We start from the raw sequence: 26,725 nt of genomic DNA, 5'->3' as shown, positions 1-26,725 counted from the left end.
CCATAAACCTGAAAACCAAAAAACTGAGAAGGTAAGGGAAGTCCTTTAGACCTTGCTTCTCTGAATGGCTGTAACACAGTGATGAGGCAGTCATCTGGGAGACTGCTTTTAATTCCTTTAAAAAAAACACTTAAAAAAATTTTTTGCCTAAAAGAAAGAGTGACACTACAAGATTTTTGAGGAGGTGAGGAGAGGAGAGGAAAGATTGTTGTCCACTGTGGCCATAGCATTTTACATTTTCATCAGCAACGTGTGTGTAATCCAATTCCTCCACATCCTTGCCAGCATTAGTGGTACCACTATTTTTTATTTTAGCCATTATGATAATTGTTTAGTGGTATCGCATTGTGGGTTTAATTTACATTTACCCAGTGGCTAATGATATTGTTTGTCTTTTCATGTGTCTATTTGTCATCTGTATCTCTTCAGTGAAGCCTCTTCATGTTTTTTTTGCCTATGTTCTAATTGGATTATTTGCTTTTTTACTGTTAAGTTTTGCGAGTTCTGTATCTTTTCTAGATACTTGTCCTTTTTAGATGTGTTTGGCAAATATTTTCTTCCATTCTATAGCTTTCTATAGCTCTGTTTTCATCTTCCTAGAATGATCTTTCACAGAGCAAAAGTTTTTTATTTTTGGTTATGTCTAATTTATTAATCATTTTCTTTTGTGAGGTGTGCTTTTGATGTCAAGTCCAAGAACTCTTTGCCTAGCAAAGATTTGTTTTTTTCCTTAAAGTTTTAGATTTTATATTTAAATCCATGACCTAATTTCAGTTAATTTTTCTATAAGATGTGAAATTTAGATCAAAGTTTTTTTTTTCACCTATAGATGTTTAATTGCTCCAACACCATTTTTTGAAAAAAATTATCTTTCTTCCATTGAATTGCTTTGGCATTTTTGTCAAGAATTATTTGGCATATTTGTGTTGGTCTATTTCTGAGTTCTTTCTTCTGTTCATTGACTTATGTGCCTGTCCTTGATTACTGTAGCTATATAATAAATCTTAAAATTGTTTCTTTGCACTTTATTCTTTTTCAGATTATTTTAGCTATTCTAGTTCTTTTACTTTTCCATATAATATTTGAATGATCTTATCTATATCTACAAGAACTCTTTCTGGGATTTTGATAGGAATTTTATTAAATCTATATGTCAGTTTGGGAAGAATGGACGTCTTTATTCTGCTGAATCAGTCCATGAACATGGTAGTTCTCTCCATTTATTTAGATTGTCTTTGATTTCTTTCATTAGCATTGTGCAGTTTTTAGTATGTAAGTTCTGTACACATTTTATTATATTTACACCTAAGTATTTTCTTTTGAAAGCAGTTGTATATTTTATTGTATTTTAATTTTGGTGTCCATGATATATAGAAACACAATCGATTTTTTAATGTTTATCTTGTGTCCTGCAATGTTGCAGAACTTAATAGGAATTTCTTGGTAGATTCCTTGGCATTTTCTGTATAGACAGTGTCATCTACAAATAGGGACAGTTTTTTTTCTTCCTCTTAGAAAACTTAAGAGAAGAAGTAAAGTCTGTTTTATTTACTCATAGTTCTGATCGTTGTGTTCTTTTTCCCGATATTTCAAGGTTCTTTCTTTTATCATTTCCCTTCTGTTTAGAAAACTTACATTAGCCATTGTCTTATGATAAATTCGTTGGTGACAACTTCTCTACTTTTCCCTCATCTGAGAGTATCTCTATTTCTCCTTCATTCCTAAAGGATAATTTCACTGGGTATAGGATTCAGGGTTGAGAGTTCTTTTCTTAAAAAATCTTGTTCCACTTCTTGCTTCCATGGTTTTTGATGAGAAGCCGATGTCATTTTAATTGTTTTCCCTGTATTGGTAAGGTGTTGCTGCTCTCAAGATTGTTTTTTTATCCTTGCTTTTCTGATGTTTATTTATGATAAGTTCGATGTGAATTTCTTTGGATTTATTCTAATTGGGGTTTGCTTATCCTCTTGAATCTATAGTGAGTCTACTGGTAAATTTTGGATTTTGTAACACCTTTCTTCAAGAACTTATTCAGCCCTGTGCTCTTTTTTCTTCTCCTTCCAGGACTCTGATAACACAAATATTAGGTCTTTTGCTACAGTTTTGTAGGTCTCTGAGGCTCTCTTCATTGTTTTTTCCCTGTTGTTTTCTCTTTACCATTTACATTGGGTAATTTCCATTGTTCTATTTCATGTTTCACTGATTCTTTCCTCTCCCCTCCATTATGCTGTTGAGATCATTCACTGAGGTTTTAGCTTTAGTTACTATATTTTTCAGTTTTAAAATTTCCATTTGGTTTCTTTTTATAGCTTTATTTTTTTGTGAGACTTTATATTTCTTTGATAAGGCTTTCTATTTTCTCATTTGTTTCAAGCATGTTTATAATGGTTAAAGTATTTTTGTCATGGCTTCTTCGAAATCTTTGTCAGATAATTCTTTAATGCCCCTTTCATCTTGGTGCTAGCATACTATGTATACTTTAAGGATGGCAGGTGTAATCTACCCTAAACATATTACTTTCAATACCTTCAATATATATGCAGTTTGTGTTTATATAATTTAAATATCATTTATATAATATTATGAAAGTCCCTTAAAGGAATGATCTTGGTGGTACTTTTCACTGATTGTTATACTGATTTATCAAAAGACTAGAGTAAAATAGCTGTTCTTATCAGTAATCTAAGATGTTGAATGGGTACCTCAAACATAATTTTACTATAAGAATCAAGTAGGAGTGGAGTGAAGAGGAGACTAGATAATTGCACACAAGTCGTATAATTAAGAAGTTACTGTTTATACTTTGTTTAAAAACTAAATGAACCAAATTTATAGGTACGTAGGTATTGCCTACCTAACATTCTTAGTTATGGAGGGTACCACAGAGGAGGGACTGTGTTATGGAGAGAGGATTTACACTGAGAACAGGGAAAAACTGATAAGAGACAGAACGGGGTGGTGAATTATCATAAATTAGGCTCCAGTTAGTGAATGGTCTTAAAACTATTGGAATTAGATTTTGCTATGCAGAGACTTGTACTCCGTTGAAGAGTTTTCAGTTTTGACTGGTTCAGTAAATATTTACTGAGCTCCTTCTGTGCTTGAACTGTTTTCGATGCTGGGAACACAGGGCTGGGGAAAACAGTCCTGTTTACTGACTTCCCCCAGAGGTCTCAGTCTAGCAAGGAGGACAGTCACCATAGACTCTTGAGCCTCATGGGAGGTCTCTTACTGAACCAAATGGCAGGAGAACAGTGTTCTTACTTGAAGAATCATGAAAGACTTCAAAGAGAAAGTGGCATTTAACTTTTTAATATGGACCACCATGGGTGGTTAGAGTTTTTTTTTCAGATATTGGAGGGGAGAGTTCTGTTTTAAGGAAAGCAAATGTAAATAATTGAGGAATAAATCAGTTTCACTAGATTATGGAAAAATGGGAAACGAGTCTGGAGAGAGAGATTGGAACAATGCTGGGCTGAGGGTTTGGTGCAGAGTTCCATATGAAGTGAGCAGTTGTGTCAGGGAGTGACGTAGCTCTCGGCATTTGGTGAAATTAATCTAAAAGCAACCTGACTGTTCTGTAGGGAACTGTCTCGTGCTGACCAAGATACAAACACATCTTTTAATTTGATCAACTTTGACTAATCTAAAATTATGTGTGCCTGAATTCCCAGTGAGAAGATGAGTGTTTATATACAGATCATATACTTGGTACCCATGAGGATACAGTGACAGTAACACAAAATTTTAAGAATGTAAATATGCTGTACCGAAGTTGAGGCAGCTTATGGTTATGGTTTTTGTCTTAGTCTAACAAGAATTCTCCTTGTCTTGATAGGGGATCGTATTGTTAGAAAAAAATCTTCATAGTTTATAAAAAGTGCTCCAAGCAGAAGCTTAAAAGAAAGTAAACCACGGGCATACTGGAATTATTCATCTCCCCAGAATCCATGCTCTGATTTAGCCCATATAAAAATTGTTTTATTTTTAAAAATATTTAATGTGTTCTAACAACGAAAGTAACCCATTTATACTTCTCAACCTATTAAAATTAGAGATCCATGCATTACATATAGATTGTGGCATGAAATAAATTAGCTTACCTGTATCTCAGCCAGACTTAATGAACTATATGTCTAACTGCCATCGCCCATCCCCCACCTCTACATGTACACAGCTTGTGAAGTGAGGTCCTTTCACATAGGCCCCTTGTAGAATGGAAATTAGGTGGTAGACTTGAACTCAGAGGGAGTAGGACTTTATTTCCTAGTTTTTCTTAAAGCTTACATATATTGTTTGAAAATTATTAGAAAAATAGTTGTGGGAAAGATAGATAGCATTGCTAAGTGTGACTAGTGGTGGTTTTGATAGTGTGATAGTTTGGGTATCTGTAAGTCTAAGCTATATGTTCTGCTACCCTCAGCAGGATTGTACCTACCAAGTCATATGGATATTACCTCTTTCATAAAGATTTCTTAGAAGAGGTAATTTAGGTCTTTCTTGCATTACTTTTATGGTCATAAAATAACACTAACTAATAATGTACTTTCTCTTATGTCTAACTTTTAAAACTTCCCTGCTTTCATTTAAGCCTTTCTTATTTTATCGTTTGAAGATAATATTGATTTGGATGACAAATCATGGAATGGATTTTTTATATACTTGTATTTGTAATTTAGTTTATCCTGTGATAGTCTATCATATGAACACAATCTAATATTTTTGAATTCTCTTTCTTAAGGTATCGTGTCCAGGTCTGGCACCCTGACTTATGAAGCGGTTCACCAAACAACACAAGTTGGATTGGGGCAGTCTTTGTGCATTGGTGAGGGATTTTTGCTAAAATCATTTTATTGGAATGCAGTATTTTCATTAAATGAGTATAATAACATTGTTTTATTTGCCAGAGGTTTTGATACCATTTTATTAAAAATATGTTATGATCTCAAACTTAATTTGCTTAAGTATAAAGCTCTACTGTATGTTTAAAAATTCATAGTCCAAGATTCCGTGTTGAGGAGCAAACATCCTCAGACGTGTGGCTCCTGGAGAGCCTTAGTGCCTGAAAACATCACTTATTTTGCTTGCTGTGAAGAAGTGGTCCTTTATATTAGGACTTTTGTGACTATAATTATCATCTATTATCATTATAAGCTACAATTTAGTGCTTCACAGTTACTGAATTCTTTGCCATTCATTGTCTGATTCTTATGGCAACCCTCTAAGGTACCTCTGAGCTTAAAAGTTTTACTAGTATAGCATAAAGCTATATATTGGTGAGAAAAACTAGATTGAGGAAGGTTGAGTTGCCTAGAACCACTCTTTTAACCACATCGTACTGCCTCCCACTTTTAAAAGTAAAAAAGTTATTTAAATAATATATTTTTAAAATAATTTTGGTATTTGTTGCCAAAAGCCAGGCAAATTTCTCATTTTTATAACTATTTCTTCAGATTCTTAGAGTATCATTTAAAAATGTTTCAAAAATAGTTTTTTAAAAAGCTATTTTTATAATATTTGTGTAAATATTTATTTTATTATAAAATGAAAATGATAAAATATGGGCTTGGAAGATTTTACTAAGACTAGATCTATCAAATCAGTATTGAAAACATTAATCTCGCTTTTCTATGTGTAAAACACAGTCTTAGACACTAGCTAACTTAGTATGATGGAGAATAAGAAAGGTTTTGAGACGGAGTTGCCAATTCCATTTTCTCCAGCTTCTATTTTTAATTTTTAAATTGAGAATAATAATGCCCATGTCACAGAGAGGCTGATAGAATTAGGAAATAGCAGGTTTAATGTGTGCTGAGACGCAGTGCTTGAAACATGGTTGTCACTCAATAAATCTCACTTCCCTTCTTCAAATTTATTCTTCAGAGCTGCATTAAAGGTAGGAAATCAATCCTGCCTTCAATAAGTTTATAACTTAAAAATAAAAAAAAGTGGCAGTCAGCCTGTAAGGAACATTTACTTTAATTCTATCCAAGTATTTTTTCTTAAATGTCATGTGCTTGGAGTAGAGCCCCTACATGTAGTGTCCATCATCACCCAATCTGGATCCGTCACTGGGACTTGTGTATTAAAACTTATGAGTGGTTCCTCTGCAGCATGCCTCATCTAATAGTTCCTTTATTCACAGAGATTTGTTAAAGGTTTAATCAGAGAAATTCTCATTTGCTTGCAGCGCAAACCTATTTTCTTAAAATGTTCATTTTTAAACATCTAGGAATAATTTTCTGGGAAAGAACAGGATTGATAAAGGAGCTAAACAAAAAGAGGGTTTTCTTGGTGTGTATCAGAATCCAACCATCATTTAGTATACATATAATATTGTAAATAAATGTACTATTTTGTGATTTTTTTTATGTTTAGTGCTACAGTGATGATACATTTCAAAATATTGGTGAGTGGGGTAAGCAAAATAAGAAACCAGTTGAAACAACATTTCTTGACCTAATTTTTATGTTGTTGATATTCTTTGACTTTTTCAGGTATTGGAGGTGATCCTTTTAATGGAACAGATTTTATTGACTGCCTTGAAGTCTTTCTGAATGATCCAGGCACAGAAGGCATCATATTGATTGGTGAAATTGGTGGTAATGCAGAAGAAAATGCTGCAGAATTTTTGAAGCAACATAATTCAGTAAGTTTGGCTTTGGAAAAATATAGCTCTTTGCTCTTGAAAAATATCACTGGCATGTTTTGGCAGGTATTTTTATTTTTTCAAAGATTAACTTTTCAAGAAAACATGAAAGATAAAATCAAACCTTTCTGAGCTGGGCCTTTAGTACTAGCACTCAGAAAACTTTGGACTCTTTCTGGATTGACTCTCTCTCCTCTTTCCCACAATACCTGTTATCTACTCTGAGTCCTCCTCCCCAGGCATTACCTCACACGTTTGTGGTAGGTGAGTCGGCCTCTTGCTAAATGGAGAACTATTCCAGTCATCAGCCCCAAAGCCTTCACTTAACCTGCTGGTGTACTTTTCACCTATCGTTGGTGTTCTTTCTCTGATCTTAGGGGTATATAAACATTCTTTCTCTTTTTTAGGGCCGACCTTATTATACCCTTTCCCTGGATCTCACCTCTCTCTAGCTTTGGTCTTTCTTTGTAACATAGTGCTTTCCTTCAAAGGTTAAGTAGAAGGCTTTATTATCTATGACCTATGAAGGCTTTCCTAGTTGCTTCTCCTTGGAATTAAATGTAAAACGTGGTATGGATCGTATCGTAATTTCTTTTAGCCTAAGGGAATTGAGCTCTCTGCCTACGGTGGAGGAGAGAGGGGGGGTGTAGCAGCTTGGTGTCCACCAGCCCCCACTCGGTGAATGTGTGCAAAGACCTGGGTGGCAACAATGCGAAGGATTTCTAGTATTTCCCTGACATTGAGGAATGAATGAAGAATCACCCTTGAGAGGCCAGGCAGGCAGGAGGAGGTAACTTTCTATGTTTGTGAAAGAAATTGAGGAGTGAGTGACTTAAATACCACAGAAAAATAATAAATACTGGAGAGTTAAAGGAACCAATAGTATCACCTACAGGGTAGTATCCATAAAACAATACATATTTATGTGTGATTTAAGGAATTTTCAAGGGCTAATTTGAGTATACTTGATTTTCTTCTGTGGCGGTTTGAAACTCTGATCTCTATATAAGTTGTTACTCAACTTTCCCCTCACTCTCTGGATCGCTTTTCTTTATATTTACCCCCTAATCCTTAGCAGTTTGGCTTCTGCTTGCTACTTAAAAGCTGTGTGATCTTGTGCGTGTTACTTAACTTCACTGTGCCTCAGTTTTCTCTTTGGCAAAATAGGGCTACAGTAGTGTCTACCTACTAGCATTGTTGTGTTTAAGGACTGTGATGTTTAAATGACTTGGGAGCATACAGCAGAGTCACACCGGGTGTGTTGTAAGTGCCGTTTTTGAGCTGTTTGCTGCTGGGAATCTTATTCTCATGACATTGCTTTTGCAGGGATCATCAGTGGCCTCACTTCATTCTTCATCCTCTCCATCTCTTGATTTTTCTCTGGGTTCTTCTCTTTATCCTTCCCTGGAGTTACTTTCCATGCCTTTTCCTTAAGTATGAGTGATGACTGCATGTAAACAACGTCATCCTTCAGGCATCATCTTTTATCTCTCATCTCTTGTTTCCACTCAGTTACCAACATGTGTCTCTGAGATCTCAGCAGTATGTTGAAATTGAGAGCATCATCTGTTATTAGTCCATCTTCTCTGGTTTAGGTGCATGTAAGCTGACGGCTAGACTTAGCATGGCATTCCAGTCCTCACACACCACTCTGACCTTCCTCTTCAGATCCATGTCCCATCTGACATGCCAGTTGTTTTTATTCTCATTTTACTTTGCTTTTTCCTTCTGCGGAGGATGCATAGCATCTGACTCTCACTCTGGACTGTTATGGACAGCAAGGAACTGGTATCCTTGGTGCCCAGCCCAATCCATGGCACAGTAGGCACCAATAAATATCAAGCTTGGAGTAGAACGTTATTAGAGTCTCTTGAATTCAGAAAAGTTATAAAGTTTGAAATTTAGGTAAAAATTGACTGCTTTTTAGAAAAAAAAACTTAGGTTGATATGACATGACACTGTGTTAAAGTGAATATGAAAATGTATTTAGGTCCAACTTTGAATCCCTTGAATAGCTTAGAATATAATGGGAAAAACTAAACGTATACGTTTCGTTTTATTTGGTACATGTTTTCCTATTTCTGGTTAATTCATATGGAGCTAATTTTTATTGAGGACATGCTGTGTCCAAGATGCTAAGGAGAACAGTTCAGCTGACATACAAAGCACTTAGCACAATTCCTGGCACAGAGTGAACTCTCAATAATGCTCTCTGCTGCTGCAGTTGCTATTGTTATCATTGTTACAATGACAATATGATTTGCAAAAGTAGTGTTTACCCTTTACCTTGACCCTGTGAGTGAGAAGTTTTTGCCCTTCTCTTATGAGTGAGTAAACTGGCACAGGGACCTTAATAACTTGTCTATGATGGTTATATAACAAATGAACCAGGGGTAGGATTAGTACTTAGGTTTGCCTGACTTCTCCATCACACTGTGGAGGGATCAGGAGAATCAGATTGCAGGGCTTAAGGACAAGAGTCAACAGTCCTCAGTGTCTGCTCGCATTATACTGGTGGCATCCTAAATGGTCATTCTGTTTTTAGGCTTTTACTCTTGTCATAATTTCAGACTACACTTCCCCTAGTCTTTTAACTGTATTTTTCTCTGCCTAAAAATCTCAAGTGGCTCTGCTTTGTTAATAGGACACAGTGTAAACTTGTTTGACATTTTAGGCTCATCATAATCTTGTTCCCTTCTAGTGCAGTAGTCCCACTATTTGAGTGTAGGGACAGAGGGATCAAGTGGAATTTGTGCCACTCAAATATGAGATGCTCATATCCTCTGCAGAGCCCACAAGTGAATGCATAAGTACTGTGGAGTCTTTTCAAGTGAGGACATAGTCTCTGTGTTCCGGGAATTCATAGTTTAGGAGGGCGAACACATGGGAAATAAGTAACTGCTTGTGTACTAAGGATACGAGTAGAAAAGTGCGAAAGACAGAGCAGGGTCACTGAACAGAAGATGAATGACCATGAGGGCATTTGTGGAGAGTTTGGGAGGGTTAGAAAGGCTTATGGAGGAAGAGGAGTCTTGCGAGGTCTTGAGGGTTAAGTAGAGATTTGCCAGCTAGCCAAGGAGGATGGAAAACATCCTCAGCAGAGGAATAGCGGCAGAGCAGTCTGGGATTACTGGAAAATAGAGGGCAGGGAAGCATGGTGGGAGACCAGGCTGGAGTAAGCAGGGCCAGAGCACATACAACCCGCATGCTGGCATCTGACCGTGAATCAGGGCAGTGGAAGCAAACTGCACTGGTCATCTGCCGCGTATTCTCAGTCAAAAGAAAAAAAACAATTTTATTTAAGAATGTCCTTGATGGAGCAGTAAAAATTATTAATTTAATTAAATATTGACCCTTGAGTTAGTATTTTGTGATGAAATGGGAAGTAAAGCACTTTCTCAGTTGAGATTTGAGCTGAACTAGCTGCTTTTTTCATGGAATGCCAGTTTTACTCAAAAGAATGACTGGCAGACAAACTGGTTATTTAGACTTGGGTATTTGGCAGAACTCATCTCAAAAATGAACAAAACGAACCTGCCATATCAAGGAAAACAACTCTTAACATTTGTTGCCAATGATAAAATTTGATCTCTCAAGTGAATAATAATATTTTGGAAAACTTATATTTGAACTTGACAACTGCTCCCTGCTAAACTTTTTCTAATGAGATTGATGGTGATAGTGATAGTGATGAGTGTGATTTGTTGATATTGAATGATGAAATGTGTCAGCCTGGGGAAGATCTACATAACTCCGTGAACTCCTATTTTCCATCTGACCAATGCATGTTACAAAATCACTATAGTCTAAAGATCCATTCAAATGCAAGACAGACTAATGGATTTTAAAGTAACAGAGGCCAAAAAGTTCATTGCTATGGTTTCAGATTCCAAGATTGCATCTACCCTTTAAGAAATTAATACCTGAAGAGGTTCCTGTAGTATTAAAGAAGAATATCCATAATTATCTGACAAGCTATTAAAATACTTCTCCCTTTTTTCAACCACATATGTGTGTGAGGTTGGATTTTCTTCTTTTACTTCTTGTACTTCTGTCAACATTATAATAGATTAAATGCAAAAGCAGATATTAATATTAGACATCAAGACATTGTAAAAATGTAAAATAATGCCTCTCTTCTTCCTGTTTTCTAAAAAATAGTTTTTAAAGTTATTTTAAAATAAATATAAAAAGTTTTCAGTTTTGATTTCTGATACAGTAGATATCAGCTAAACTTACACAAACAAAAGTTCTTTGGGATCCTCAGTAATTTTTATAAGTATAATGGGTCACAAGATGGAATGATTTGAAAACTGCTGGCCTCGGGGAAGGCATTAGTGCCTGAAAGAAGGTACTCGGATTCCCCTTGTGTTCAAGTTCTGCCTTCCACAAGCCTCCCTGTTTCACCTGAATCCCTTATTGCCTCTGGAATCTTATGAACATGGTATTTTTCATTTGCATGAAACTTAACCATATATTCATTAATCGCTTTATTGTATCTCTTAACTTACTGATGTGTATACATAATTTATATTATTTCTTCAACTATATTATAAGCCTAGAGCATACAAATTCTTATATTTTCTGTGACCGTGTTTTAATTCTTACTTCGGAGCGTAATATAGTGAGTGCTGTTTCTGCACATAGAGGTTGCACATTAGAATGGATTTTTGTTGAATAAAATTAACCTGGTCTTTCTTTTTAGACATCATAGAATTTCAGAGGAGAAAGGACCCTGGGCCATCAATCTGGCTTAGCCATTTCATTTCATAGACAAGGAAGCAGAGGTCTAGAGAGGTGATGTGCCTTGTCCGCGGTCATGCAGCTTTTGTCAATTGGAAATTGAATCTGGTGACTCCTAGTTCTAGTCTTTCCCAGGATACCTTCCCACCACCTCTTTTTCTTATAGCAGGGTTATTAAGGGTTAAGTGGTAATGAATTAAGGCATAAAATCAGGTTGAAGTAAAACAAATCTCATAACTTAGCTATTTTCAAGTGCGCTTTTTTGTTTTTTCAGATGTCACATATGTGTTTGTAAAACAGCTTATGCCAGTGATAAAGTTTAGACAAGGTTTAATATCTAAAGAGATACAAAATTTGCTCAGAGATTATTTTTCTGAGTTTGTGTGAAAAGCTGGGTCATCACAAAGGGGCGGGGGGCGGGGGGCGGGTGCCGTGGTTTCAGTCAGCTTATTATTTGCATCAGTTTTCTTAATGATGCTGAATAATGGATGCTGTCCCAGCCTTTTGCCATTTATTGGCATAGTCATGAAACTGGGGTTCAGTTTTAATCAACTTATTCATTAAAGTGTTTAAAATATCACTTTCTAGGGTCCCAAAGCCAAGCCCGTGGTGTCCTTCATTGCTGGTTTAACGGCTCCTCCTGGCAGGAGGATGGGTCATGCAGGGGCAATTATTGCTGGAGGAAAAGGTGGAGCTAAAGAGAAGATCTCTGCCCTTCAGAGCGCAGGAGTTGTGGTCAGCATGTCGCCTGCGCAGCTGGGCTCTACCATCTACAAGGTGAGCTCTTCACAGTGGCCTAACTGCTCTGAAGTTATGGGCCTTACGGTGTGCGGCCACACTGGGTACCTGGAAACCATGGCCTTTCCTTTCTCATCTGTTTATTCTTTTTGGTGTGCAGCTTAGCATTCTCTAACAACTCTGTTTACATCCTAACATCCTTATTGGGCCTGATCAGGAATAACCTTCTGGTAACTTTTGTGAATGGCAAGTTATAATATACAGGAAAGCCAAGAATTCCATTTGTGGGGTGGTGCAGAAAATTGCCTTGTTTTTTTTCCGTGGAGGGCCTTTGGGCTACAGCTGCCCTGATCCCATAGATTTCTGTTTCTAAGCGGGGGTGGGGGGATGGGGGGCTGGGGGGGTGGTTGAAGGCTGAGTAACAAGAAATGAAAGCTGGAATAAAAGGGAGTTGGGGTGAAGGCAGATTTATAGACGATGGTGGGGGTTCCAGCCTTTAGTTTCCGGCCCTGGCTAAGTTGGGATGCCATTGTTACAGGTTAGAGGATGGACTTCTTAACCACTTGCTTTTCTTATCCTTTTTAAATAGGACATTATTTAAATATTCTAAATGATTTGGTTTCTTTCATAATCTCTCGGTAATGATTTTTAGCCTGTATCTTCAAGTTATCATTTAAGGCTCTCTTTCTATTTTTACTGTGATTATAGCCTTGTCAAAAGAACAAACAAACAAAAAAAACTCCAAACTTTTTAAGCATGCTAAAAACAGGCCCAAATTGTATCCCTAAGAAGGAATGGTGTCTTGGTGCAATCATCTTGGTGCAATCTTTGCCCCTGTTTTAAGGATTGTAAAATGGACTCCTTCTTGTTTTATTGAATCTTTGCATGGTCCTGTCTTATGGAATATGATGTTGTATGCCATAGTATTTGAATGAATTCTGGGTGGTTAGTAAGAGTTTGAAGATAATTTTTATTTAAAAGAGGAGAAAAGGAAAAAGCAAATGCTTAAAACTTCATAGTGGAGACATGCAACACTGTTTTACTCCAGTAAGTGGCAGCAGCCATCTACACGTTTGTTGTATTCTGTTAACAATCTAGAGAAATATGGTTTTCAGTATTTTTTCCTTTCCAGATGTTTCTGAGGTTCTTGACATTTTGTTCAAATCTTACTGAATCTGTTTAGTTTTATTCTCTGAGAAACCAAGCAAACTTGTTACTGTTGCTTTATTAAAAGTGCCAGTATGGTTCATGTGTCACATTAAAGGTCTGGATAAGCACAAGCAGGTTTGTCAAATGCTAATAATAATACTGCAGTAGAAAAATAAGTAGAATGCACAGCCTCTTGTATTCTGTGTTTAGGAGACATAAAATTGAAGCTCAGCATCTAGCTCAGTGAAATTCAAGCTGACAGACTAATTTGAAAGCTGTTAGTTTGTGTTCAAATACTTTCATCCTGGTACATTTTACTCCAGTAATATTTAGTTGTTCAAAGAATCCTAAAGATAAATTTCAGAATCACTTTGACCATGAATGTAATTTGGATTTTTTATATTTTTATTCCCTCTTTTTCTCCCTCTCTTCTGTTTCGGAAGGAATTTGAAAAGAGGAAGATGCTCTGAAAGAAAAAACAAAAAGTTCCCTAAGCCTGTGGAAAGAATCATTGTAGGAGTGTGAACCAGCAGCAGTTTGCTTCTGTTGTCCACTGATCATCGGCTCCTGCGCCTGTCGCTGGGTGTCCAGCTCAGCGGGAAGCCAAAATGAGGTTTAGAATGCCCTATGTTGAGACGTTTTTCATCTGTATAACAGAGACAGCCAATAAACCTACCATTTGATTTGAATATGGTTTTGGAGACTTTTTATTGTTCCAGTATTGGGAGTGGGAGAGTAGGAGAAATTGAGGGGTGTGTGTGTGTGTGTGTGTGTGTGTGTGTTTAATGGGCTCTGTAGAGAACCTTCTAACTAAAAATTTTGAGAGGATGAGACTAAAAATTTCAGTATGGCTTTTATGTAATTATCTTAGATGTAGAGTGATCTAAGGTTACTTTGAGTCATAGTTTTCTCATGTGTATATATAATAGTCTCCTGGCACATAATAAGGAACTCTCATCATCACTGTCATCACCATCATCATCATTAGGATTACAGGCAGAAACTTATCTGTTTCAGATTTTGTCTAATTGGGAAATGGAAGGTCTTCAATAGTGCTATTTTTCTGTGGTTCGCAGAGGGCTCTTCCCTTCCCCATCCAGAGCCTACATTTCTTTCCTTGAGGTTTCAGACTTTCGCTGGAAGAAAACAGGAAAGCCGTTAGCCCTCCTACGTAGTATTTAAAGGGGACCTTGTTAACAAGAACCAATTCTAGTAGATAATTGTCACTAACCAGGACAGAGATGGCGTCCATTGTCAGGAGCTTATATTCCGAAGTGAGAGAGCCACAAAATATTTTCAAACTGTGTACCTGCTCTGATGGAATCAAAAAGATCTTCAAAAAATATTATTACGGAGAAGCCACTGAAGAAAGGCTGTTTGGGAAGGCCTCCCTGAGGAGGAGACATGAGTTGGGACCTGAGAGCTGAGATGGTACCAGCAATGCAAAAAGGATGTGCATCTAGGCAAAGGCAGGGAGGAGAACTTGTTTTGTGGAGGTGAAGGAAAGCCTGGTGCCTGAGGGCAGAGAGCCCAGGGAGGGGCTGGAGGAGGTTTGGGGGTGCTGGGGAAATGGGTGTTTCAGTAGTTCCTATGACCATGCCTAGGTAGCTGATGGCACGAAGAGCAATGTCAGGAGATGGATTCACAGCACAAAGATTTCTTTCATTTATCTTAGAGGATGCAGTGGAGGAATTCCAGCTTCCAGTAATAATGGAATAGCTTGATCAGACTAATCTTCCCACAGATAACAATTACTAAATCTTGACAAAGAATTTATAATGAAATTACTTGACACTGGAAAGTGACCAAAATCAGACATAATGGAGGGGATTATCAATGAAAGAGGCGCTACAGGAGGTGCAATTTCTGAGTTTGTAGCTTTTTGCCTGAGGGCCCTCTCTAGTATGCGATAAATACTAAAACTTAACCAAAAAAAAAGGGCACATGGTCAAACAGGAAACCTGAAAAATCTTATCAAAGAATTGAATTTATAATCAAAATCTGTCACAAAGTAAATTTCAAGTTATTTTTTTTCTGGTGACTTAAATTTAAAGAATAAAAATGTCAATCTTATACTAACTCAAAACAGAGAGGAAAAAAAATCCCAAATTATTTGATAAAGCCGATATTACCCTGGCAAAAAATGTTACAAGAAAATTTTTTAAAATGTTGACAAATCCCTCATGATCATGTTCATAAAAGTTCTTAACAAAATATTAGCAAATTGATCCAGTAACATATGACAAGGTACAATTATGACCAAAAAGCATTTATAAATAGAATACAAGTTAACATTTAAAAATCAACCGTTTAATTTGACCAAATAAAGGGGAAACATCATAAAGCCATTTCAATAGATTGAAAATAATCAATAGATAAAATTCATTACTTATTCAGGATTAAAAACAAGATAACAAAAATAAAAACATTTAGCTAACTTGGAATAGAGGGAAATTTTCTCCATGTGATAAAGGACATCTATGAACATTCTTGAACTAGCACCATCTCTAATGGTAAACGTGGAAAAAGCTCCCCAAGATTGAAAATTGGGCCTGGGTATCTGCTCTTGCCTAGTCAACATTGTGGTAGAGCAAAGGCAATGTATCTATCAAAAAAAGAAAACAGGTGTGACTATTGGAAAGGAAGAAATAAAATTATATTCATATTTAATATGTTTTTATATAAAAAGAATCCTATGAAATCTGTTTTTTGAAAATGCTAGATATAATAAATTCATTGAGCAAGGTTTTAGGGTGCAAGGTCAATGTACAAAAGCAATTTTTACAACAAAAAAAATGGAATATGGAAGGCCCAATGTTAACCAGTAGCTCTTTCCAAAACAGTGTATTGAATTTAACTCAGTCCCAATCATAATCCTATAGAAATTAGCCAACTTTTCCTAACACTTTTGTCTAGTTACAAAAGACCTAGTAGAAAACAGTCCAGAAATAGACCTGTACGGATATGGCCAATTGATCTATGTAGGCATAAAAATAATTTAATGGGCAAAAAATGGATTTTTTGGCAAATACTGCTAGACTCGGATATTTATAAGGAAATCAATTCAATCTGACCCATACCTACCTCACCAGAAACAAAATTGATTCAAGAGCTAAATGTATAAGTGAATAAAGGTTTTACAAGAAAACCGAAGAATATCATCATGAACTTGGAGTACGCAAACATGTCTTGGAATCAGAGAGCAGTAAACAACAAAAAAATGGATATTACGCTTTATCAAAATTAAAAAAAAACTTTACCAATAGACACCAGTAAGAAAATGAGTGGGCAAGCCATAGAATATGAGAAAATATTCAAAACATCTGAATATTTATAATATTGAGTCATGTATCTAGACTATACTGTTAGAACTCAGTCATAAAAATTCAAAGAAATAAAAATAAGCAAAAGACTTGAAAAGATACTTTACGGAGGAGGAACTGCCCCAAACTAATTGACACTTAGAGTACTGGGCAGTGTCATTCTTCAGGGAAATGCTAATTCAGACACAATGAGATACCACTTGCCCTGCACTGGAATGGCTAAAATGGACTTTGACTCCTCAAGTGCCAGCACTGGGATGATCTCTAGTGAGTGTGGCCCTTTATTGTACATCATGAGAGCTCGATGCCAAATTTCCTTCGAGACTCATGCATGGCAAATGCTAAGTCCTACATATAAGGAGGCACTGCAATTGAGAGGAACTGAAACATTTTTCTGCATCATAAAGCAGAGCTATGAGGATTTACCAGGGTTCAAAGTGGTATCGGTCTTAAACGTCCTATATTTAAATTGCAAGGCCTGAACTGGGGAGTGTGGAGGTCGGAGAGGGCCTGTGGAGAATGAGAAAAGGGGTGGGAAATCAGTCTACTATAAAGAGAAAGGAGTTGGAAATTTTTTTTTCCCCAAGTAAAGACATGGCTCAGAGGTAAATGGACTGTAAGGTTATTGGAAATGATAACCATTAATGATCGCACATCCCTTTTTGAGTCTGATAAATGCTATTGACCCTGCCCTGATACCTTCTGTGACGGGATTTGGAACAGGTCTCCCAGATGTGCCACTTTGGCATGTGGATTATTTGAGCTGAAGGCCACAGAGGCTTTGTGAGCTCATGAGAAACTTTTACCTTTCTCTTACAGAATATAAATTGGGGCCTTGCCCATAATAAGAATTATTACCAGAAATAACCTTTTATGACCTATTTATGGGGCAGGGAAAACTTCTCATTACTGAACATCTGATCTTATTGTCCTATGAATTGCTCTCCTTCTCGGTGAAGCCCAGGTATCCTCCCTCATTCTTAGCTCAGGATGCCATGTATACCTCATTTTGCCTTTCTATATTGGAACATCTTATGTATATGAATGTAATTCAATTTGGTTGTTGTCTCTTATTGATTTAATCAGTTGTATGCAGATTCGATTACTAGACCAGCTGAAAGAACCTAGAAGAGTAGAGAAAATTTCTTCCTCCTTCACAATGTCCTCCTGTACCCCAGTCACCAGAATCAGAGCCCTTTACTGAAACTCTTCGCTGGGGCATTTGTATTTTAACATTGAGCTCTTGGAGAAGGAAAGACTAAAACCTTGCACGGGAATTACAGAATTTATCGGATCCTTCATCTTTGAAGCCAGCCAACCTTACTCAAGCAACTCTACCTGCTGGCCAGAAAGAAGAGCGTGATCCCCAGTGGTAAGTGCTTTGCTATTTTCTGACTGGGTTGGTTCATTTGGTTCTGTTTCCTCCAAGTTCTGACCTTCTGACTCTGCGTTTCCTACCTAGATTCTGGGTTCGAACCCTAGGCTGGGCATTAGGACTTATTCTTGCATGTATTTGAACTTTGCTTCTCCTCATTGGCCTTTGGCTTGGATGCCCTTTGGCTTTCAGCCACCTGTGATATTCCTGGTAGGTGTCTTGACAGATGCACACTCAAAGATGAAGCACTCTTAGACCAGAAACAATGAGCAGCCCTTACTACCTTTAGGCTTGTTGGCAAGGGTGGGAACTATTTCTGAAGCTGAGACCAGTTGCTGTGTGAGAGCACCCTGGTAGGAGCTGTAGCCCTGTGTAGACAATACAACCACTCCCCAAATGAAGACCTGATGTGGTGGCGGTGAGGAGTATAAATGCTCTGGCTGCACATCCCTCCCATGCCCTCTGATCTCCTGCCAGTAGGAGGGATGGCTAAACTCAACTGGAAGGCAGAGAGAGTGGGTGAGCCCAGATGGCATCCTGTCTAGGCAGCCACACGGCGGCAAAGAGCAGGGAAGGACAGGATAGAGAACAGTGGAGAGTGGATCCTGAGGGATGCGTGGAGAATCACCATTTAACCTCCCTACCTCTCACACTTGGACAATATCCTGGCCAGGACAGTGGCAATTCCTTTTGGGGGGGGGGGGAAGTCAGGGAGAAACTAAATGTCAGGTACTTTGGTACGTCAGCATGGGCACATTTGAGGCAAAACCTGATGTTCCCAGGGAAATCCTTAGTGAAATTTTGTATTATATCTTATACTAAGCAGTACTCCTCAGGGAAAAAATAGTTAATTATTGATATGATCTCTGAGGTGGTGAGTGTGCCATGGTATTCGATTTCTTGAGTGTCCTGTGAGACGAGTGAAGATAGGGCATTCAAGGGAGAGAGGGTTGCAGCTGCAGACCAGCACCCTGGGCCCAGGAGGTGAAGGGCCTAGGACTCGAGAGAGAGGTCAGGAGGCTGGGCCACTCGATGTCTTAGGAGAATCCAGCACTCATGCTCTGTAGTTCTGGTGATGACTACGCAGTGAGTTCCTTGTTCCTAGGCAGCTCCCTTGCTGGCTTTTCAAAGTGGTCCTCCAGAAGTCACCTGGCACAAAGAGACTCATAGGCAGGTAGTACCTGCCAAGGAAACGATTCTCTTTATGCAGTTTCTAGACAGTTTTTCTTTGTCCCTTGTTTCCTAGGTAACACAGAGTTGCTGCAATGGAGATCTGAAAAAGGTTGACCTACCCTTATTTTTCAGGTGGAAAAGCTGATTCACAGAGGTGAAGCCTAAAATAACAAATGAGTTGGCAGCAAAACTGAAAATTGAACCCAGGTAGCCTCTACTGGCTTCCAGACCTGAAGAGGGCATATGATCTGGTCATCACCAAGCAGATTAAGGGAGGTCCTTAGAATAGATAGCGATTTCAGCGATATGAAAGAAAGATACAGAAAGCAGTCATTTGAACAGTGTAAGTTATGACTGTGACCACCTTCCTTAAATGTGACATGTCCTCTGGCAGGGGACAGGGTCTATGTCCACGTGGGGGCGTAAAGCTGGAAGCCTGGGCAAGGATCAGGACCTGTGTTTGGTTTTGCTGGCTAGGGCTCTCCTGTCCTCACTGCTGAGCCGACCATACGCAGCTGAGAAAGATGATCCAAGGCGGTCTAGGCAGCTTCAGGAAGGGCTGCTGCGAAAGGAACTGCGATTCTTTATCAGTTTCACTTTATCGAGGATTCTGTCAAGGCTCTGGGAGTCTGGTGTCAGCTCTGTCAGATCTGGAATCGAGATTCACAATTGCTCAAGATCAAAAGCCTGGTTGGGCATGCTGTAATCCAAGGGAAAATTGAGTAGACAACGTGAAGGTCAGCACTCATGGCTTTTATTCAAATAAATGAGTTCTATCTTTTAATAGCTTTTTAGCTCATTAGTATTCTGTTATGGAAAGGTAAGCATCTTCTCATCTGCCGAATTAATGTTTCAATATGTGAGAACTTTCATTTTGATGCTGGGGGTTGATCTTTGGTGTTTCCTAGCAGCTGGAGAAGGAATAAGCAATGATCCAGAGAAGAGTGTGTCACCTTCAATAAGGTACCCAAGATGGCAGGTTTCCAGTGATGGGGTGAGGATGAGTTGGTGCCAAACCCAAGAAAATGCCCTGTGGGAGAAGGTCATACTCAAACACCATCCAAGACTGGACAGTGCAGTCAGTTTACGATAGTGGTGGTCAGGTTAGAACATTCTTGGTCTCCCGCTCCAACCCCAGAGGATGATTGATAAGCAGCAGCTGTCAATGAGGAACAGAGTGAGGAGACGGAATAAGCAGCCTCTGCCTTCTCTTGACAGTTGACTTCCTGCCTGTGGAAGGCCCTGGTCCCCGTGTGGGAGGGGCTGAGGCAGGGGTCTGGGGACTGAAGGTGAAAGTGGTGAGAAGCCTTACTTCTGAATGGAAAATATTATTACTTGGAATTGCACATACAAAATCCTGAAGCAATTTTTTTATTTAAATTAGTTTCAGGGATTTTAACCTTTTAAGTGGGAATGAAAATGTCATCAGGGGCAGGACAAAAAAATAGCCTCCTGTTCATCTCCTAGGACTGCCATCACAAATTACCATAAACTACATAGAAAAACCACAGGAATATATTCTCTCACAGTTCTGGGGTGGGGGGGGGCAGAGTCTGAAATCAAGGTGCCAGCAGGGCTGCACTCCCTCCAGAGGCCCTGGGGGAAAACCACCAGCTTCTGGTGGATGTTGATATTCCTTGGCACTTCTTGGTTTGCAGCTGTATCACTCTAATTTCTGTCTCTGTTTTCACGTCACCATCTCCTCTTTGTCTCATCTTCACTGCGTCTCTCTTATAAAGCCATTTATCTTTGGATTTGGACTTGTTTCCTCTCCCCAAGATAATCCACGATGAGCCTTAATTATATCTGCAACGACCCTTTTTCTAAATAAGGTAGCATTCACAGATTCCTGGAATGAGGATGCAGACATCGTTTTGGGGGATTAGGGTACCATTTAATCCACGACACCTCCTAAAGTTGTTTTGTGATTGCATCTGCTAAGTCCTGTTCCTTCCGCATGGTGGGACCTGGGAGCAGAGAAGACGAGGTCTGATAAGAGGTCTGAGCTTGCACTTCACGCCGGAAGCCTCCAGGGGGCACTGCAGGGATGAGATCACGCACACCAGCGCGGCGGGCGGGAGGGAGATGAAACTGCTACTACGGATTCCCTGTGAGGGGATGAAGGAGTGGCTATTTGTTTCTCTCTTCTTTTTAAAAACTTCTCCGTGAAATATAGACAGTGTCATCAGCTGAAACTGAAAGGGCTGGAGAGTTGTTGGAGGGTCGAAGAGAAAGGAGGACACATGAAACAGTTCTCAGGAGAGCAGCCAAGGAAACCAGTTGCGTCTTTAGCATCTCACTTTTCTGGGGAAATACTTGTAAACGGTTTCCTGCCTCCACTCTCTCCTCTGTCTCTATCTTCACACCTCTCCTTATTGTCTGTTCTTGCTCAAAAACCTTCACGAATGCTTATTGCTAAGGGAGTGGAGTTGAAACTGCGCAGCTGGCGTGACCTATCATGCCCTGGGCCTGACAGTTCCCTCGCTCCTTGGTCTGCTCAAGCCCTTGCTCCTGGGATAAACTGGGGGAGGCAGTTTTTTCTATAATAAACCGCATAGTAAATATTTTAGGTACCTACTTAACTCTGCTACTGTGAGAAATTAGCCAGAGACAATACTAAAAAAACAGCACGGCTGTCTTCCAATAAAACTTTGTCAGCTCTGAAATTTGAATTTCATATATTTTCACATGTCACAAAATATTTATTTGATTGTTTCTTGACCATTAAAAATGTAAAACCCATTCTTAGCTGGCAGGCCTTACAAAAACAGATTTAGCCTGTGAGCCATAGTTCGCCGGCCCCTGAGATAAATCATGTATGTTTCTTTTTTCCTTCTGATCACCTGCCTGCTGATAACCCACCTTCCTACAAGTCTAAATCTGTCTGAAACTTGAGCCTAAGTGTTTCTCTCTCCTTTTCCATCAATATTCCTCCTTCCCCCATCTGCCCCAAAGCTCTTAGGGACCGTGCCAGGCGTTTGACCTCCTGCAGTCCAAATGGTCCATTCGTCTCATGATGTTCAGCGGGGCCTGTTATTTATCTTTTCTACGTCTACCTTGTGACTCCCAAGCAGACTGTACATTTCTGAAGGGCAGAACTTGCGTTTTATCTCTCTGTGTGACTTCTGGAGTGATGCCCTAAACCTACTTGGTGTTCAATAAATATTTAAGAAAAAATGGTGCTTTTTGGACCCTTCTTTGCAGGGCTCAAAGGAACTGTTTTATGCCCAAAGTTCAGAAATAAAAAGCCAACCCCCAGCAAAACTGCTTCCCTTTGCATTCTTTATTTTGATGATGTCTCTAAGGTGTGGTTTCCTAGATTCTTTATGCCCCTAATATATTCCAAATTACCTTATATTTCCATCGTATCTAATAGATAGGAGGTGACATGTAAGGGTACAGGGCCTCTGGTCGCCTAGACTCATATACCAAAACCTGTCTGAGTAATCTCAAAAACAGACCACACCAGGCATTTTATTAAAGGCTTTTACCTTGTACTAGATAATTCTGCGCCATAAAGTCCAATCACACTGGAAGAAAACAACAGAAATTTCGGGTGTGTCAAATGTAAGTCAGCCAGTTGGGACAATGGTGATTAGGACTACTCTGGGTAAAACTACAACCTATCATTCTGATCCAGGCACTATTTGCAGGTAATTGAACAGATGTTATTTGAGATACTGCTCCACTCTGGGAAGGGAGGAAAGGAAGAAAATAGCAGAAGATTTTCAATGTCCCAAGTTCTGTGTTTAAGCTATTTAAATCTATAAACTCTCCAGCCCACCTCAATTGCAGGGACATTCAAAGTCCATCTGTTGAATGTTCAACCTGAACTCAAATTAGCCTAACACGGCTTTTGCACAGTAGATAATGATAACAGTTGAGGACATGTTCCTCTCTAAAAGCGTTTTTAAAAACTGAGGGCTGACCCAGCATTTTTCCTCTTCTTTCAGAGTCATTATTACCTGAGTCGTTTCAGGGCAGCTGGTTACTCAGAGTCAGCCCACGGGAACCCAGCCTTCAACCTCGGAGTTTCCTTCGCTGGAAAAGCAAACACTGCACTCCCTTCTTTTCTCATCAGGCTTTGTCTCTGCCTACAAAATTTAACTAGTTAGTTGCAAAGTACTAAAATGTCTCACACAGAGGAGCAGTTATATGAAGATAACTGCAAAGATACACAGGCAGCAGGATGCTGGAACTCACTCATACCCATTTTTGTCACAACGTTCTTTCTATGAGGGTCTTTGGGATGGTCCTACTTTTGCAGGACTTTATAGTCTCGGGACGTTATTAACTGTGGTGACCAGGTCATTGGCTTGGACTTCCAAAGGAGACCTAAAACCTTCTCTTCCTTGAAAATCACTGTGGCAAATGCAAGATGCTCCATCTGTGAGGCTGACAAGTGTATCTATCTAATTCACAGCTGTATCTCTGGAGTCGAGCAGAGTACATGGTGCCCAGTAGATGTGAAATACATGTGTCTCTTTGGGTCATGCTCATAGCCCATTAAGTGCTCTATAATTTCCAATGAAAAATGATACATTTTAGAGTTTACACAAAAAATACATGCATATTAGTTAAATGATGAAATGAATCCTGACTGCCCACATGATTGCTTTCTTTGGGATGCTGGCCTGAATGGGAGTGGTGTGGTTAGTAAGAGGTGTAAGTTTCAACTCCAGGCAATGGGAGGAGCAGGGTTGGGATGGAGGTTGCTGGCAGACTTACCACGAAGCCAAGCAAGCTTGAGCCTCGAGCCTCTTAATTGCTCCAGCCCTTTCAAGGCTCTGCGAGAGGCTCTGGAAGTTTCATGTTCTTCATTTTGCATTCATTTTCTTTCAGCTGCAGAAGCTTCTGGTCTCATAAAACTCAACCCTGTCCTGGGAGGTTCTCACTGGAATCCCTCTTTGATGTCCATGAGTCCTGTTTGTGTTTTTTAAAATTTATTTATTTTAATTAGTTTCAAGTATACAGTACATTGGTTAGACATCATAAAATGATCCCCCCAATTGCTCCCTCCCTCCCCTGACCCTCCACCTAGACAACATATTAATGCCAACTTCATTCCCTATGCTGTGCTCCTTATCCTCATGACCATCTATCAGCTACTAATTTGTACTTCCTGGGGTTTTATGTCCATTTCTTTCACCAGGTAGGGAAGTTTTCCATCATTATTTCTTCAAATAGCTGTTCAACATCTTGATTTTCTTTAGTTATGTCAATCAGATGGATATTTGGACCCTTAATAGTGTCCCATATCCTCCTTAAGTTATTTTTATAGTCTTGGAATCTTATCTCTTGCCATTCTGATTGAGTGTCCTTGGGTTTCCTGTCCTCTAGATAGGGCATTTGATCCTTTTCTTTATTCACTTTGTTTATTCCTTTGTTTATTTCATTTAATACACTTCTCATCTCGGATAATGTGTTCTTTATTTCAGATTGGTTCCCTTGTATACTTTCCACTTCCATTTTTATGTTTTTTACCTCTTTGTTGAAGTTTTCACTGAATTTATCTACACTTCTCAAAAGTTCATTGAGCATCTTTATAACCAGTATTTTGAACTTGGCATCTGTTAGATTGCTTGACTCCATTCTATCTGGATCTCTGTTCTATTCTCTCACATCCTTTCTGTGTCTTTGTCTTCCCATTTTGGCTGCCTTTCTGTGTCTGTTTCTATGTACTAAGCAAAGCTCCTAAGTCTCCTGGTCATATTGGTTTGGATTTGTGAAGTAGGTATCCAGTGACACAGTCCTGAGAGGGGTTCAGCTACAGGTCAAATTTAGTCCAAGATTCTGCCCTTCCTGTTAAGATTAAGCAAGCAATCCATAGATGATGTGCTTAGAATTGCCGCAAAAGGCCACACCAGAAACCAAGGCCAGCTGCCTCCAGTGTGAGTCTAGGCGCTACTCAGCAAGGAGCACCTGACTTGTCGAGGCTATACCTGGGAATGACTTGGATAGGGCCACGAGTTGGGGGTGGCAGGATTTCAGGAAATCCTCTGGTGGAGTTACCTCTGTTATCCAGTTTGATGGTGTCAAGGCTAAGGCGGCACTGTGTCCACGCACTGGGAGCGGGAAGGGCTCAACAGGGAACAATGGATATTGCTGGCTCTTCTGTACCTAGCATGTCTGGTTGTAGTCCGCACTCAGACAGTGTCTCCCTGTAAATCCCTGGTGCCTTCTGCATGCAGCTGAATCAATACTGGTGCTCAGAGCGAGATGGTTCATCACCATGAAAATCTGCTAGTGGATGTGGCCCCTTTAAGAGGCGGCTGCTACTGCCGCTGCTGCAGCCTCCGTCTCATTCAGCCTCTTGAGACCAGGCAGCCTTCTGCCATCGCAGGGTGCTTTCTGGGATTTCAACCTAGTTGTATGGCTTGTTCATCAAGATCTCAGGTGATTTTTCTGTGCTGCTCATTCCTTGTTTCCGTCACAACTTTGATTTGGTCGCCAGAGAGATGAACAGAGCCTCTATCATCTACACCATTTTTTTCCTTTCATGAGAGCTGTTTTGATCAATGTGTATTTCAAGTCTCATTTCAAAAGACCCCGCTTCTGTGAATATTTCTCAGACTCCTTTAAACTTCCCCCACTCTCCTACCTGCACCCCACCTCACTCACAGCTGCCACAACTCACCTTCTGTTGCTTTCTATAACATGCCAATCCCTTTCTCATCTCACATCTTATTCTCTCTACTGCCCCTTGCCCCCAGCCCACAGGCACAAACTGTCTTCCCAATCATTTTTGAGGTCTATGCTCTCAAATCTCTCAATCTGTATTTTAACCCTCTCCTTATGCTTGTTAATTCTTTCAGAGTAGCAGCCTGTTAGTTTCCACCCTTGAAATTATCATACATATTTACTTTAGCGTTACTTGTGTGCTCATTGGTGTAATACCCATCCCTACATAGACCATAAAGTTGATGAAGGCAGAGGCCACCCGTTTTGTTCATCCACATTTGCCTGGCACATAGTGTGTGTACAATGACTATTTAATGAATAAATGAACAGGTGCACTGAGTGAAAATCGCATTGCATTGCGGCTTAGTTTTTATTTTTAAATTCCTATTTATTTATTTATTTATTTAACATCATTATTTCTTTCAATGCACATTCCTGCTGTTAGGGGACAAAGACCATGTGTTTTTATTATGTGTGTCAGGCACATAGGTAAGTGCTTGGAAACATAATAACAATGAAAATAATCCTCTTATGCTCTCCCATGTCAGTACAATCTGTGTGGTCCATACACAGTCACTTTGCTGTGTGCTCTGAGGTGTTACGGGTGTGCTTGTTTTGTCTTCTGCTGTAGGATCTGAACCAGGGAGAAAATTTCCGAGCCCAGGCCACTCCTGCTTTCTACCTCCTTGTCCTTGTTGGCGATGGGATTTAGAAATAGGAGGAAAGAAATCATGTTCCCTTTGTCAGCAGCTCTCAAATGCATCTGAAACACTGGGGCAGTGTTTCAGATTGGGCCCTGGAGGAATCCTGGGGTAGCTTGAAAGAGCACCCCTGCCCGCATTTCACAGCAGGATCTCTGTGGCAGGGTTCACTGCCAAGATGTTTTAAAAGCTC

At 39.3% G+C, this 26,725-nt stretch overlaps 1 protein-coding gene across 1 annotated transcript in view; it reads left to right on the top strand.

Annotated features, from left to right (window-relative positions):
• Nucleotides 1-13,968, top strand: part of SUCLG1 (succinate-CoA ligase GDP/ADP-forming subunit alpha) — a 33,516-nt gene extending 19,548 nt beyond the window's left edge. Inside the window, exons 6-9 of the mRNA XM_016137055.2 lie at nt 4,742-4,825; nt 6,498-6,649; nt 11,981-12,169; nt 13,723-13,968. Coding sequence (XP_015992541.2) covers nt 4,742-4,825; nt 6,498-6,649; nt 11,981-12,169; nt 13,723-13,749 — 452 coding nt within the window. The 3' untranslated portion in view covers nt 13,750-13,968. The remainder of the gene's footprint in view (nt 1-4,741; nt 4,826-6,497; nt 6,650-11,980; nt 12,170-13,722) is intronic.
• Nucleotides 13,969-26,725: the final 12,757 nt, after the last annotated feature.

This window comes from Rousettus aegyptiacus, unplaced genomic scaffold (assembly GCF_014176215.1).
Source record: "Rousettus aegyptiacus isolate mRouAeg1 unplaced genomic scaffold, mRouAeg1.p scaffold_m13_p_7, whole genome shotgun sequence".
NCBI classification, from domain to species: domain Eukaryota; kingdom Metazoa; phylum Chordata; class Mammalia; order Chiroptera; family Pteropodidae; genus Rousettus; species Rousettus aegyptiacus.
Note: the sequence above shows the minus strand (reverse complement) of the source record. Positions and strands in the feature narration are given on the sequence as shown.